Source organism: Nycticebus coucang, chromosome 15, assembly GCF_027406575.1.
Source record: "Nycticebus coucang isolate mNycCou1 chromosome 15, mNycCou1.pri, whole genome shotgun sequence".
Classification (NCBI taxonomy): Eukaryota; Metazoa; Chordata; class Mammalia; order Primates; family Lorisidae; genus Nycticebus; species Nycticebus coucang.
This window is the reverse complement of record NC_069794.1, coordinates 11,884,125-11,900,641: the sequence shown is the minus strand read 5'-3', so window position 1 is coordinate 11,900,641 and position 16,517 is coordinate 11,884,125. Positions and strand designations below refer to the sequence as shown.

At 37.5% G+C, this 16,517-nt stretch overlaps 1 protein-coding gene across 3 annotated transcripts in view; it reads left to right on the top strand.

Moving 5' to 3' along the window:
- PCCA (propionyl-CoA carboxylase subunit alpha) overlaps positions 1–16,517 on the top strand; it is a 396,610-nt gene that overhangs the window by 298,901 nt on the left and 81,192 nt on the right. For all 3 annotated transcript variants that reach the window (XM_053563974.1, XM_053563972.1, XM_053563973.1), the window contains exon 21: positions 8,917–8,970. In XM_053563974.1, coding sequence (XP_053419949.1) covers positions 8,917–8,970 — 54 coding nt within the window. The remainder of the gene's footprint in view (positions 1–8,916; positions 8,971–16,517) is intronic.

Genomic DNA, 16,517 nt, shown 5'->3' with positions numbered 1-16,517 from the left:
ACTGTGTTTTCTTACTATTTTCATCACAAAAGTAGAGTCAGTTAGCAATGATGTTTATTAAATGGTTCCTAATGGTATCATCCAAGAGCCTAGCAATCATGCCTTATGCTTCTTTTGTGGCAGGATATATTCTGATCTCCAAATTATCAGCTTCAAAAGTGGACTAGAACAGCCTTGTCCAATAGAAATCTAATACAAACCATGTATATAATTTAAAATTTCTTAGTAATGTTAAAAAAAAACAGTGAAATCAATTTTACTAATACATTTTATTTAACCCTAAGTACCCAAAATGTTATCATTTCAACATGAGAAAGTATGAAAAATTATTCATATGATCCCAGAAACAGCCTTGACATCTGGCACATGGATGACACAGTCTCTCTAACAGTGCAGTGGTCAGAGTGGAAAGTCGTTACAGCAAAATAGTGAAGTTATATTTAACAGAAATGTTACACCGCTTCAATTTTTAAATTAAAATAAAAATTAAATATAACTGAAAATTTAATTCCTCAATCATACTAGTCACATTTCAAGTTCTCAGTAGTCATATGTAGCTAGTGGTTACTGGTTTAGACAACTAACAGGCAAAATTTTTTTTTTTTTTTTAATCAAGGAGTGTTTATTAGAAAAACAAAACCCCACATAATGATTTTTTAAGGGTCCCTTCCATGTTGTCAACCACAGTTTTGGTTTTTATCACTTAAAACTAAGAATAGATGAGTTGAATTTATTTTTAAACAGAGGATGAATTATCATCTAGCTGAGAAACTTTTGCAGATTTTAATTTAGAAGTTTTAAAAATGTAGAATATATCTAAAAAGTGGAGTGATTTCCTGCCTGTGGCATGTAATTAAAGTGATGAAACAAAACAGAAGATTGGCTGGGTCCTGGCCATGCTGAACTTACTCTCTGTTTTCTTCATACACCCTAGAACCTTTGTAGTGTGGAATATGCTGGATGAATAGAACTTTTTTTTCTTTCTTTTTACTATGTCTATACTCTATTCCTGTGAAGTAATTTTCTTTAACCTTGAAAGAGTTCAGTTTTACTTTGAACTACACAAATAGCTTTCCATTTCTTACAATGTGATTTGTCTACTGGGACTTAATATATTGTCTCTTGTTAGCATTTTACATACTTGATTTTCATTTTGCGCAGTCACGTTGTTTGAACATTTGCAAGCAGAGCCAGCTAACTGCTATTGGCCTGCTTCTTTGTGTGCCATGATTTCTTCTTTCCACCTGCTCACAGCAGGTTGTCTCCAGGCCTGAAGAGTAGCTAAATACTTTTGAAAATATCTTGAGATCCTGCTACGGTCTAACAATTTCTGCATTTGTGGGATGTGAAGCTATTTGTGGCGTACCTTTGAAGGCTTTTTTTCTTTTTCTTTCTCATATTCTTGCTCAAACATTTTCAAGAGAAGATAAATTTATTATAAATAACAGTGCAGAGCTGATTACAGCACTACAGCATCCATATTGAATAGGTCATTGATACTCAACTAAGTGGAACTAATTTTCTATGTTAAAAGCAGGCAAATTTGGAGTAGTGTCACATGAATCTCCTGTCATTTACTACAGAATACCAGATCGTATGGATTACTTGTGAATTGATTAGATATTAAATAGATTATATAACATAATTTAAAATGCCTGATGGGTCTGTGTAATACAGCCTATTACACAAGCACATGAATGTTACAGAAGAGGTGGTGTTGTGTTTGCAAACTGTATGACCATGATGTTTATAAATGCTTGAATAGAGATTTATAAATGCTTGAATATAGAATTTGAATAGATTTTAACCTTGTTGTTTCTGAAGAAAATAAATTATTGATTTTCATATCCAGTTAAAGAGAGGAAGCTCAAAGTAAATTTATTTTCTTTTCAGTTTTTTAGATTAAAATCACTCCCACAGCCTCTAAGAACAACACTTAATTTTAATCCTAGCAGCTATTTATAGATGGTAAAATTAATATTTTAGTTAGAAAATTAAATGAAGGGGCTTGACATTTGTACTTTGCCAGCACAAAAGTAAAAGTGGATTTGGAAGTAATTGTCTTATTTTTTTAGTCCTAAAGTAAATGTTTTATATGTTAGTAAAGTGTTTTTCCCTGCCCCCACCTCTTCAAAGTGATTAGCTGTTACTTTGTACTACATGTACGGCATTACTCTAGGATCACTGAATGGGATATAAAACCATCTATTTAGGATGTATAGGATATATAAATATATAACTTACAATAAGTAGAGGTTGGCATTTTTTCCCTAAAGAAGTAGGAAATGAGAGAGTAATTATTAACCATCTTTTCATGTTGCTGAAAACATCAATTAAAGTTGCGCATCTTAGAAACAAGCTCACCAGTAAAACAGAAATAACTCCTTTCCCTATGCATCAAAAAACTTAATCACAATTTAACAGCTGGTATTTACAATCATAATGTAAAATATTAATTCAGAGGCAAGGCTACTGAATTGGTTTGGTAATACAGTCCTAGACTCTTAGCGGTTTTCCTGGTCTCAAGTGGCATAGGTTTTATGATTTGGAGTAGCTTTTAAAATTTAAGATAATAGGAAAATGTCTCTCAGAAATTCTCCCCCTACCCCCACAAATACACTTTTTCCTCTTGTACTATCTGTTAACTAGAAAATTACATTTTAGTGGCTGCCAGAGGAAGAGAATTTTGAATAATATAAACAGTGATCGTAGTAAATGTGGAAAATAATACCAACAGCTGCACCGGGGACCGATAAGACAGATCCCACTGTAATGGCCTTTAAAACACATTATCAAGTAGGAAATCAGTAAGAGGAAAAAGAAAACTATTACTATTTCTTCCGCTTAAGTTCAGTGGCATTACTTTTAAGAAGAAATTGCCTCTGATTTTAGTATCCTAGGAAGATATTTTTGGAACATTGGATATATTGTTTTGTAAATGTGTTTGCTTTTGTGGGAATAACCTTGCTAATTTGGTATGAATTCGGTTCTTATAAACTGTTGAAATACTTTTCTTAAGAAAATTGTATTTCTAAGGTATTCCTTTTTTTTAAGAAATAAAAAGGAGTCTATTTTGTAAATGTTGGAGCCGACTATCACAATAAGGAAAGAAGGAAATTTTTATTTGGCTATGAGGTACCACTTTGGAATAGGAAATGGAGTAAGATGTTTGGAGACAAGATTTTAATAAGAGTGGATATGTTTCATCAAGTGAAAGTGTTACTTTTTATGAAGACTCTAGCTGTTAGCTAATCTGGTGCCTGTCCCTGTTTGTTTTGGCATGAGTCAGACTCATTGCAAGCATTGAATACTTTGTTTCTTGTGGATTCTAAAAGCTAGTTTTCTTAATCCTAGATGGTGGGAAATGTGTATATTCCTCTTGGGAAAGATAGAAGCAAATTCCACTTGTGAATGAAATTTCATTTCCCTATTCAGTCTTTATTACTCAGGTATGTGAGGTTTTAGCCCTGTCCGTCTGTCCTTCCTTCTGTATAGATTGTAGTAGTGCTGGGAGACAAAAAAGGGCTATAGTCATTATGTATGCGATTGTGACCTGCTTTAAAGTGAATGCAAAGTTAAGGGCAATTTATTGGTACTTACATGTATGCTTACGCATCTATTGATACAATTTAATTGTCTTCAATGTGAAATTTTAATTTTTTAAACCTGTTTCTATTTTGCATATTGCAAAATTACTTCTTTTTGCCCAGAAATGAGTCTAAACCTTGTAGGGCAAGGAATGGGAATGATGATACTGTTCTAGTATCCCCTGCATAGAAGGAAAGCCCAGTGTGCCCTGGGCTGTGTTAGACTCTGCAGGTAAAGCAGGGATTGGGCTTATGTTCCACAGGGGGATGCAGACATCAAATGTGTAAGAACATAGGTAAGGTAATTTCAGTATGAAGAAGTTAGATGAAGACTATAAAATCAATAGGTGACTAGAATGGGCGGTTTTAATCTAGGATGTTAGCAAGTCCTCTCTGAACAGTTGACTTTGAGACCTGTGAGAATAATGGCAGCCAGAATCCTGGGGTTGGGGGAGACCAGGTGGAAGGAGTGGTGAGTACAAGGGCTCTGAGGCAGCAAAAAGCTTGTTTAGTGGGAGGCCAGGAGAGTAGAACTGGGTAGGCTGGGGCCAGATCATCCAGGGGTCAAAGATTTGGGGTTGCATCTCATTCATGTCATGGAGCATTTGGTAGGTTTCGAATAGGAGAACAATGTAATGTGGTTTAAAATCACTGTGAGCCGAGTGGTGGCGATGGGAAATCATTTATTTGACAGTCGCAGGCCTTGTGTGAGAAGCATGGTGGCTGAGACCAGGAAGCAGCCAGATCCAGCCCAATGTCTGAGTGGTTATTACATTTTTAAGTGGTTGGGAAAAAAATATAGGAGAGCCTCCCTAGTTGACCTCCTCTCTACGTTGACTGCCTCCTTAAGTTGACCTAGTTTTCTTTTTCTTTTCTTTCTTTCTTCTTCTTCTTTTTTTTGAGACAGACTCTTACTTTGTAGCCCTGGGTAGAGTGCTGTGGTGTCACAGCTCACAGCAACTTCCAACTCTTGGGCTTAAGCAATTCTCTTGTCTCAGCCTCCCGAGTAGCTGGGACTACAGGTGCCAGCCACAGTGCTGGCTATTTTTAGAGAGGGGAGTCTCACTCTGGTTCAGGCTTGAACTTGTGAGCTCTGGTGATCCACCCGCCTCGGGCTCCTAGAGTGCTGGAATTATAGGCAGGAGCCACTGTGCTCAGCCCTTGACGTAGTTTTCACAGACCAGACATGTACTCAGTGGAAGTTCCTTATGTTGACCACTCTCATATCTTGGCCACTTTGTTACAGTCTGTTGGGTGGTTAATTTACAGAGGTTCTACTGTAAATGAATAACATTTCCTGACACATGAAAAGTATGAGATTCAAATTTCATTAATTATAAGTACACTTTTATTAAGCCACACCCAAATTATTCATTTTTGCCTGCTAGTTTGTGGCTACCTTTCTGATTTTTGTTGTACAAAGCTTATGCCCAAACTATCCCTACCACATAGCTGTTCAGTGGCTCAGCTTATTGTTGTAAAACTTATTGTGCTTTTTTTTTTTCTAGCTCAGAACTAAGATTACAGTTTTTCTTGGAAAGTTGAAGTGTAGGCATATCACTTTTTGTATTCCTGTGAGTGTTTCCTCATCTCTAAAATAAAATTAAGGTTATGTTTCAGGTATGATTGCTGTCTAAATTGTAAGGTCCTGTGAGAGAATCAGACTCACTTGCACTATTGTGTTTGCTTGGCCAGTCAGGTTTATTGTACATTACTTGGCCTCCTAGCCAAATCTCTTCCCCATTCCTGACCGCAGACCATCATCTTTCTAAAACATAAACATACCATACCCCAGTTCTTAAGGACTTTGTCACTTACGAGCGCTCTCCTTACAAGACACGACCTGGCTTTGTAATTCCTTCCCAGTTTCCATTCTTGCTGCTTCCATCCTAAACTCAATAGGACGACTTCTCTTAATCTGAAATTTGCAGAAGCTGTCCCTTCAGTCCACAAGGTTCTCTTTCATTTTTCTTTTGGAGAGTTCCTGCTCATTTTTAAAAAATTTCTTTTTAAGTGACAAATTAAAATTATATGTGTTTATCTTGTCGTCTTGATTCATTTCATGTGGCTATAAAGGAATACCTGAGACTAGATAAATCTATAAAGGAAAAAAGTTCACTTGGTTCATTATTCTGATGTCTGGAAAAGTTCAAGATTGGGCCTCTGGGGAAGACCTCAAGCTGCTTCCGATTTTTTTGTTTTGTTTTTTTGAGACCATAGTCTCAAGCTGTCACCCTGAATAGAGTGCTGTGGCATTCACAGCAACCTCCAACTCAGGCTCAACAGATCCCCTTGCCTTAGTTTTTCTGTTTTTAGTAGAGATGGGGTCTCACTTTTGCTCAGGCTGGTCTGAAACTTGTGAGCTCAAGCAATCCACCCGCCTCCACCTCCCAGAGTGCTAGGATTACAAGCATGAGCTACTGTGCCCAGCCCAGGCTGCTTTCAATTATGTGAGAAGGCAAAGTGGAGCTGGAGTGTGCAGAGATCATTTAGCAAGAGAGGAGGCAAGGGTGGGGGAGGGGGATACTGGACTCTTTAGGAAACAGCTGTCTCAGGAACTGACAAAGTAACAGCTCATTCCTGAAGGAGGCATTCATCTACTCACGGGGGATCCACAACCCCTCCACCCCCCACACATCCCCCCCGTGGCCCAAACACCTCCCACTGGACTCCACCTCCAAACCGAGGGTCAGATTTCAATATGAGGTTTGGAGGTAACAAAGCATACCACTTGTTAAATGTGTTGTTTTGAAATATGTATACATTGTGGGGTGGCTAAATTGCCCTAATTAACATGTATTACCACACACATTTACCTTTTTGGTGGTGAGAGTATTTTTTTTTTTTTTTTTTGGGCCAGGGCTGGGTTTGAACCCGCCACCTCCGGCATATAGGGCCGATCCCCTACCCCTTTGAGCCACAGGTGCAAGTAAGAGAGTATTTTAAATCTACACTTTTAGCAATTTACAAGAATATCATACTGTCATTAGTTATAGTTACCATGTTGTACAATCTCTTGAATTAATTTCTCCTATGTAACCAAAATGTTGTATCCTTTGATCACATCTTGCTAAACCCAAGCTCCATAACTCCAGCTCCTGGTAACTACCATTCTGCTCTCTGTATCGCTGGTTTAACTTTTTTAGATTTCAGTCATAATTAAGGTCATATGCCTTTCTATGCCTGGTTTATTTCACTTAACATAATGTCCTCCATGTTGTCACAAATGTCAAGATTTCTTCTTTTTTAATGCTGACTAGTATTCCACTGTGTATATATACTGCACTATCCTTATCCATTTGTCCAGTGATGGACACCTGGGTTAGTTCTGTATCTAGGCTACTGTGAATGGTGCTGCAGTAAAAATTGGAGTGCTGGTGTCTCTTTTACATAGAGATTTCATTCTTTAATATATACTGAATCGCAGGATTGCTGGATCATACGGTAGTGGTAGCTCTGTTTTTAATTTTTTTAGGAACCTACATACAGTTTTCCATAATGGCTGCATCCTATTCAATTTTTAGTACCTAGCTTTAATATTTATCTGTAAGTCTTCCTTAACCTTTCTGGGCATTTAGTTGGTTTCCTCTTATTGCATAGTCTTTTGTACTATCAATTTATAATATTAAATTATAGCTACTTATCTTATAATTTGATGTCTGACATGGAAGGGGCACTTTCAGAACCTAGAAGTCACCTTTCTGTTCTTACTTGAGTCTCTCTTGGGAAACTTGGTAAAACAAAGGAGTCAGTTTTGTTCCATTTTGTTTTACTTCTTTCTCTTTTTGCCTTTATTAAGTTAGACGTGTCCATGTAAAAGAATAGGAAAACAGATAAGTAAAAAAGGGAAAAAGATCAACTAAGACTTTTCACCTAGAAGTAATAGCTGTTTTATGTACATTATTTATTCTAGAAATTTTTCATAACAGAATTCTTAGAATTTTTGAACATACAGTTTTGTTCTTTTTTCACTTAAAAATATGCTGTAAACATTTTTCATGTTTCTAAAGTTTTTAAATGACTGCCTAGGTATATTCTATAATTTATTTAACCAACTTCTTTGCTGATCATTTAGATTGCTTGACGTTGTTAAATTCTATAAACTATGCTGTGATGATCTTTCTATAGCTTTCTTCTTCTGCCTGCCCATAATTTTTTTTCCTTAGGATAAATTCTTGATTTATCTGATTTTGAGTTTTATACTTAATACCATTTTGCCTTGAATATGCTAGCAAGAGTACTCAAATCACTTGGCAATATTTGCAGGCAGGGAGAACATTTTGGATGAGACCACTTTTTTCTTGTTGATCTAACCCTCCTCAATCAAAGAACCAGGGACTGAGCTTTAATTCTAGGGTCCACTCTGTGTTCTGTTACGTTAGTGATCATAGAGATTGGAGCTGGTAAACCTCTACTTCTATAAAAAGATTGAGATTAGGATAGTGCGTAGTAGCTCATGGCATGCAGGTGAATGAAAAATCATTCATACCCCCTCTAGGACTACATTTGGGAACTTGAAAACAAAAATTATGCTGCTTAGTTAGAACTGCTTTATCTGAGTTTATGTTTTTTGAAGCTACAAGGCCCTCTTGATTAGCTCAGAGAGTGAAAATTTTTGAAAAATAGATTAGGATTAAATAGAGCAATTTTATAGGTGAGAATGATCTGGAAAAAAGTATAATTTACTTCCAGTGTATATTTTGTCATTCATTTTTAGTACTAGTATTTACTTTTAACTAAAACTCAAACAAGATATAACTAATAATGTTATATTTCCTTGAAGCCTATCTTATGTACATAACAGAGGTTACTTCTTTTGCACTACTCTCTGGACATAGAAGAGTTGCATTGTTGCTATAAACAAAGTCCAATTCTTTTTTATAACTGATTTACTAAGATATAACTCACATACTATAAGATTAACCTATTTAAAGTTATAATTCAGTGGTTCTTAGACTATTCACAGAGTTGCGCAGCTATTACCATGGTCAATTTTAGAATTTTCACACTCTTAAAAACAAACCCTACATCATTTAGCAATCATTCTTCATTTCCTCCCAACCCTCCTCTTGGAGGCAACTTGCTATCTATTTCTGTCTGTATAGATTTAACTATTCTGGAAATTCTAAATGGAATCAAATACCGTGTGATCCTTAGTGACTGACATTTATTATAGCACGTGTCAGAACTTATTCCTTTTTCTGGCCAAATAAAATTATACTTATGGATATATTTTGTTCATCCATTCATCAGTTGAAAGACATGAACATTTCTCTATAGGTTTTCTTGTGGATGCAAATTCATTTTATACCTCTTTTTTTTTTTTCAGTGTCTTTCTCGAGAAGCAGGTGGAAACATGAGCATTCAGTTTCTTGGTACAGTGGTAAGTATGAAAAAATTATTACTTTATGTGTTCTCTTAATTTATAGAGAATAAAAATGTTCAACTACTTTTATTTTAGCCCATTTGTTTGAACCTGGCTTCATTATGGGTTTTTGTTTGTTTGTTTTTGAGACAGTCTTGCTCTGGTGCCCAGGCTAGAGTGCAGTAGTGTTTTCTTAGTTCACAGCAACTTCCAACTCCTGGGATCAAGTGCTCTGCCTGGCTCAGCCTCCCAGTGTTAGCTGGGGTTACCATGCACCACCATGCCTGGTTAATTTTTTCTGTGTTTAGTAGAGACAGGGTCTTGCTCTTGATCGTGCTCAGGCTGGTCTCAAACTCCCGAGCTCAAGTGATCCTCCCACCTTGGCCTCCTCCTATGACTATGGGTGTGAGCCACTGTGCCTGGCCCATTATGATTTCATTTTGTTGTTAAATTGTACAAGACATGGATTCAAAAAAAAAAAAAAAAAAAAAACAGAACTCAAGAAATGGGTTCTCTAATGTGTTAGAGAAGTTTCCATGACAGTAGTATTTTAGCTATTTCTTTTTTTTTTTTTTTTTTTTTTATTGTTGGGGATTCATTGAGGGTACAATAAGCCAGTTACACTGATTGCAATTGTTAGGTAAAGTCCCTCTTGCAATCATGTCTTGCCCCCATAAAGTGTGACACACACCAAGGCCCCACCCCCCTCCCTCCATCCCTCTTTCTGCTTCCCCCCCCATAACCTTAATTGTCATTAATTGTCCTCATATCAAGATTGAGTACATAGGATTCATGCTTCTCCATTCTTGTGATGCTTTACTAAGAATAATGTCTTCCACTTCCATCCAGGTTAATATGAAGGATGTAAAGTCTCCATTTTTTTTAATGGCTGAATAGTATTCCATGGTATACATATACCACAGCTTGTTAATCCATTCCTGGGTTGGTGGGCATTTAGGCTGTTTCCACATTTTGGCGATTGTAAATTGAGCTGCAATAAACAGTCTAGTACAAGTGTCCTTATGATAAAAGGATTTTTTTCCTTCTGGGTAGATGCCCAGTAATGGGATTGCAGGATCGAATGGGAGGTCTAGGTTGAGTGCTTTGAGGTTTCTCCATACTTCCTTCCAGAAAGGTTGTACTAGTTTGCAGTCCCACCAGCAGTGTAAAAGTGTTCCCTTCTCTCCACATCCACGCCAGCATCTGCAGTTTTGAGATTTTGTGATGTGGGTCATTCTCACTGGGGTTAGATGATATCTCAGGGATGTTTTGATTTGCATTTCTCTAATATATAGAGATGATGAACATTTTTTCATGTGTTTGTTAGCCATTTGTCTGTCGTCTTTAGAGAAAGTTCTATTCATATCTCTTGCCCATTGATATACGGGATTGTTGGCTTTTTTCACGTGGATTAATTTGAGTTCTCTATAGATCCTGGTTATCAAGCTTTTGTCTGATTGAAAATATGCAAATATCCTTTCCCATTGTGTGGGTTGTCTCTTTGCTTTGGTTATTGTCTCCTTAGCTGTACAGAAGCTTTTCAGTTTAATGAAGTCCCATTTGTTTACTTTTGTTGTTGTTGCAATTGCCATGGCAGTCTTCTTCATGAAGTCTTCCCCCAGGCCAATATCTTCCAGTGTTTTTCCTATGCTTTCTTTGAGGATTTTTATTGTTTCATGCCTTAAATTTAAGTCCTTTATCCATCTTGAGTCAATTTTTGTGAGCGGGGAAAGGTGTGGGTCCAGTCTTTTACATGTAGACATCCAGTTCTCCCAACACCATTTGTTGAATAGGGAGTCTTTCCCCCAAGGTAAGTTCTTGTTTGGTTTATCGAAGATTAGGTGGTTGTAAGATGTTAGTTCAATTCGATTCCAAGTGTCTATGTCTCTGTTTTTGTGCCAGTACCATGCTGTCTTGAGCACTATGGCTTTGTAGTACAGACTAAAATCTGGTATGCTGATGCCCCCAGCTTTATTTTTGTTACTAAGAACTGCCTTAGCTATACGGGGTTTTTTCCGGTTCCATACAAAACGCAGAATCATTTTTTCCAAATCTTGAAAGTACGATGTAGGTACTTTGATAGGAATGGCATTGAATAGGTAGATTGCTTTGGGAAGTATAGACATTTTAACAATGTTGATTCTTCCCATCCATGAGCATGGTATGTTCTTCCATTTGTTAATATCCTCTGCTATTTCCTTTCTGAGGAGTTCATAGTTTTCTTTATAGAGGTCCTTCACCTCCTTCGTTAGGTATATTCCTAGGTATTTCATTTTCTTTGAAACTATGGTGAAGGGAGTTGTGTCCTTAATTAGCTTCTCATCTTGACTGTTATTGGTGTATACAAAGGCTACTGACTTGTGGACATTGATTTTATATCCTGAAACATTACTGTATTTTTTAATGACTTCTAGGAGTCTTGTGGTTGAGTCTTTGGGGTTCTCTAAGTATAAGATCATGTCGTCAGCAAAGAGGGAGAGTTTGACCTCCTCTGCTCCCATTTGGATTCCCTTTATTTCCTTGTCTTGCCTAATTGTGTTGGCTAGAACTTCCAGCACTATGTTGAATAGTAAAGGTGACAGAGGACAACCTTGTCTGGTTCCAGTTCTAAGAGGAAAAGCTTTGAGTTTTACTCCATTCAGTAAAATATTGGCTGTGGGTTTGTCATAGATAGCTTCAATCAGTTTTAGAAATGTGCCACCTATGCCTATACTCTTCAGTGTTCTAATTAAAAAAGGATGCTGGATTTTATCAAATGCTTTTTCTGCATCTATTGAGAGGATCATGTGATCTTTATTTTTGGCTCTGTTAATATGGTGGATAACGTTTATGGACTTGCGTAAGTTAAACCAGCCTTGCATCCCTGGGATGAAGCTATTTCTTATTAGAGGAAAAATATTCTTATTATTTTCAGCTTGTTGAATATTTTAAGTACTTTTTTCTATTGAAGATTTTCTCTGTGTTCACATAATAAAAGCATAAGCATATTATACTATAAAGATGCTTTTGAAAATAATGACCTTGACCTTTTTTCTTCCTAACTTTGTCTATTAGGTCTTTTCAAATCCTCCTAGTTAATGAAACTAAATCATAATTTTGTATCTTGATTTTATTTCATGTAAGATCTTGTTAATTATTTTCATATTGTTATTAATGGAGCTATATTTAACATTCTCATGAATAGAGGTCACTTACTTTACTTTAAATCCCAAACGTTAGGTATTAATTATCTCTACTTTTTTTTGCTATTACAAATGGTATTCTAGGGAACAACTTCATGTGTTTTCCTTTATTGATGTTTAGAATTATTTTCTCACATACGTAAGATTTTTTTATTGACATACAGCACACACACAAAAGATGAACCAATTTTTAAGTGTACAACTCAAGTATCCCAAAGTAAACAGCTGAATTTCTACCCAGAAGTGAACAGAGAGAGCCTCATTATGTTTCACAAGCCCCCTCCCTTGTACCCCTTTATCCTACGCAGAGGTAACCATTGTCCTAACTTCTGGTTAGTTTCTGCCTGTTTTTGAATTTTGCATAAATGGAATCATCTATTGTTATGTGCCTGACTCCTTTCCCTAAACATCAGGCCTGTGAGATTCTTCCGTTTACTTGTAGCAGTCGTTTGTCCATTTTTATTGCAGTGTGGTTCCCACTGCATGCCCAACTTACGTATCTGTTCTACTCTTGATGGACATGTGGGCGGTATCCAATCGGGGGCCATAAAAGAAACATTTGTATGAACATTTTTATTTGTGTCTTTGTTACATATAAGTATGCATTTCTGGTGAGTATATATGCAGTAGAGGTATTGCTGGGTCATGGAATATGTGCATGCTCCAGTTTTTAATAGATGTCCAACTTTTTTTTTTTTCCAAAGTGTAGTGTTCATTCTAATTTTCACTCCCACCACCAGTTCCATTGATTTGGCATTGCTTAGTATTGTTAGTCTTTTTTATTTTGCTATTCTAATGAGTATGAATAGTGGTGGTTGTTCAGTGTATTTTTTATTGTGGTCAAAACCCTATATACAATTTACCATATTAACCAATTTTAAGTGTACAGTTCATTAGTGTTAAGTATATTCATATTGTTGGGGAAAACATCTCCAGAACTTTTTTATCTTGCAAAACTGAAACTCTGTATGCATTAAACAACTCCCTTTCTCCAGTCCCTCTTGCCCCAGCCCCTGGTAACCACCATGTTACTGTTTCTATGAATTTGACTTTAGACGTCTCAGATAAGAGGAATCATACAGGATCTGCCTTTTTTAAAAAACAAGTTATTTATTGTTTAGAGACAAGGTCTTGTTCCATCACCCAGGCTAGAGGCAATGGTGATCATAGCTCACTGAAGCTTCAATCTCTTGGCCACAAGCAATCCTCCTGTCTCAGCCTCCCAAGTAGCTGGGACTATAGGTGTGCCACTGTACCTAGATAATTTTTTTTATTCTTTATAGAGATGGGAGTCTCAGTGTGTTGCTCAGGCTGGTCTCAAATACCTGACCTCTAGTGATCTTCATGCCTCAGTCTCCCAAAGTTCTGGGATTACTGGTATGAGCTACCACACCTGACCCATAATACTTGATTTTTATTTCACTTAGCTTAATGTCCTCAAGGTTCACCCCTGTTGTAGTATGTGACAGCATTTTCTTCTTTTATAAGGTGAAGTAATATTCTACTATATGTATATACCCATGTTGTTTGTCTATTCCTCTGGCGGTGGGCATTTTGGTTGCTTCCACCTCCTGGCCACTGTGACTAGTGCTGTTGTGAACACAAGCATGTACATATCTCTTCAAGATCCTGCTTTCAGTTTTGTGTGTATATATCTGGAAGAGGAACTGTCATTTCACAGTTCTGTCTTCAATTTTATAATAGTATATGTGTGGGTACTTACTCAATGTTACCTAAATTTGAACACATCAACTGCTACATGAGTTGTGTTTAACTTACACTAGTTTTAAACTGAGGGCCTATCTATCACTCACATATCTCTTTACCTATCTTAACCTAATAAAACATTGCAGACAAAAGGAAAAATTTTGTTTTTTCTAATGTGGCAGCCGCTGTGTTAAATAATGGAAGTATGATCAGTTATTCTGTTTTTCTGATTAATAAAGTAATACATGTTTACTGTAAAAAATTGTTAATAGCATTAAATATATGTCATAAGCAGTTGTATTAGGGTTGTTCAGAGAAATAGAACCAACAAAGGTGTGGGGCAGAGGGGAAAAGGAAGGAGTAATTTATCTTAAGGAATTGGCTTATGCAATTGTGGAGACTTGGCAGGTCTACATTCTATAGGGTAGGCCAGCAGGCTGGAGACCCTGCAATTCAAGTCCAGTGGCAATCTGGTAGCTAACTCCTCCTCGCTACTGACTGGGGAGGTCAGTCTTTTTCTCTTAAGTCCTTCAACTCTTTGGGTGAGGCCTAGCCACATTACGGAGGGAGGTCTTTTTTACTCAACCTACTGATTTAGAAGTTAATCCCACATAAAAAATAACTTCGCTTTGAGGTTACATTGAGCTATGATTATCCCACTGTACTCCAGGCTTGGGTGACAGAGTGAGACCCTGTCTCTAAAAAAAATAAAGAAATAAGTAAAAATACAACAACTACCTTCATAGAAATGTTTGACTGAGTACCTGGCTACCGTGGCCTCATCTACTTGACACAGAATTAACCATCACAGAAGTATATATCCTGTCCCCTAGAGGTATTTAAGTTATTAACAATAGATATATTCTTCCAGAAATAGAATTACACATCTTTTCGTGCAATAATAAGTCTTAGACATCTTTCTGTGACAGCACATGAAGAATTCATTCTTTTTCAGGGTTACATAGGGCAGTATTCACAATAGTCCCATGCTCATGCTGGGACGGGCACTCATGTCATCTCTGCTAGGATTCTAATAGATTCTAGCAGCTTCTCTGCTAGGATTCTAATAGATTTCTTAGACTTGATATAGTGAAAACTCAGCCCTTTATACACTTAACCCAACCCCCCAGTCAAACAAAACAAGCAATCAAAACATTCTCCTTCAGTTCTTCCTGTCTCAGAAAATGGCAGCTTGAGCTCAACCTTGGCTTTGTCCTTGATTCCCCCTTTCACACTTTCACCCACTCCTGGCACAGCTTCTGGCATCTCTGATCTGTAGAAGTGGCTAGGGGTCTGCCCACCCCTCCCGGCTACCTGGCCTGTTATTAAACATAGCAGTTGATGTGGCCCCAAAGCGGCATTTGCCTTGTTGCTTTCTTATGTGTGGGCATGTGTCCAGGGTCTGTCTCCTCACTTGTTTTTTTTTTTTTTTTTTTTTGCCAAGACATCTGTCCCCAGATGGCTGCACAGGACACTCCCTCACTTTCTCCAGGCCTTTACTCAACAGCTGCCTTCTGGGGAGGGGATAGTAGGCTTTCCTGGTTATGCCACTTAGAATTCTGGTCACTCTTTCGCACCTTTTATTTTCCCCTTTCCCAGCTTTATACTTTTTTCTTTATTCATTATTATTTGACATACCATAATTTCACTCTTTTGACGTATTTGTTGCCTGTCTTCCCCCACGTGAAAGTGGCAAGAACCTTGAGCACAGGGCTCCTTGCCTGTTTTGTTCAGTACTCTTTACCCCATGCTCCAAGCAGGGCCTGGTGTGCAGGAGGCACGCAGTAAATGCTGGGCAAGTGAGTGAATGAAATCGGCTGGCGGCAGGTGTTGGACTTGAAAAGGAAAAGTGAGGAAAGCAAATACAGAAACAAATGAAGAAAAAGAAAGTGCAGGGGGCTGTTCGGGACTGAAGAGCTGAAGTAAGCTGTCTTCCTCAGAGAAGGAAACTCCCAGTCAGATTGCCTGACCTTCCCACAGTTTCAAGTCCAGGTGGTAGGCAGAGGTGGAAGGGCACAGATTGCTCAGCTCACTCCAATGCCTATTCCATCAGCAAGTGCCTTTTCATTCTGCTCGTTCATCTACTTCCAGCACCCAAAATTTATTAGCAAAACACACACTCTCCCCCCATCTCTTCTCATCCTTCTGTCCCCCTCCTTCTCTCTCTCTCTCAGCCAACAAAAGATCACCTGAAAAAGGAAAAGAGAATTTTGTGTGGCTAACACTTTACCCTCCACCCCAGTAAATGATAGATAACTTGCTAATGAATTCCAAACAGACTCTGTGTCCACTGTTTATACAGTTTACACCGAGTACGAATGTCAACTTCTAGCACACTTTCTGGAGTTATTTCTACACTTGATCTTAGCCAAAAGGCCGAGAAGCGATGGAGTTATTTCAAATTACTCTAAAATTTAACAACACAGTAGTTTGGATGCCCAGTGTATTTTGTCCCATTGAATTTTTCTGTGTGTATTATTAGCAATCATAGGTCAGTATGGAAGAGGGAAAGACATGGTTTGAAGATAGTAGGCCTGTTACAGCAGATACAGAACAATTTCCACCCATTGTGTGCTGTTTCGATTGATGATGTCTAAAGCAAATGTCCTTCCCAAATGTCACGTGGTAAAGGTGATGCTTCCCAAGTATATGTTTGTTTTTGTGAGAATCCTTATA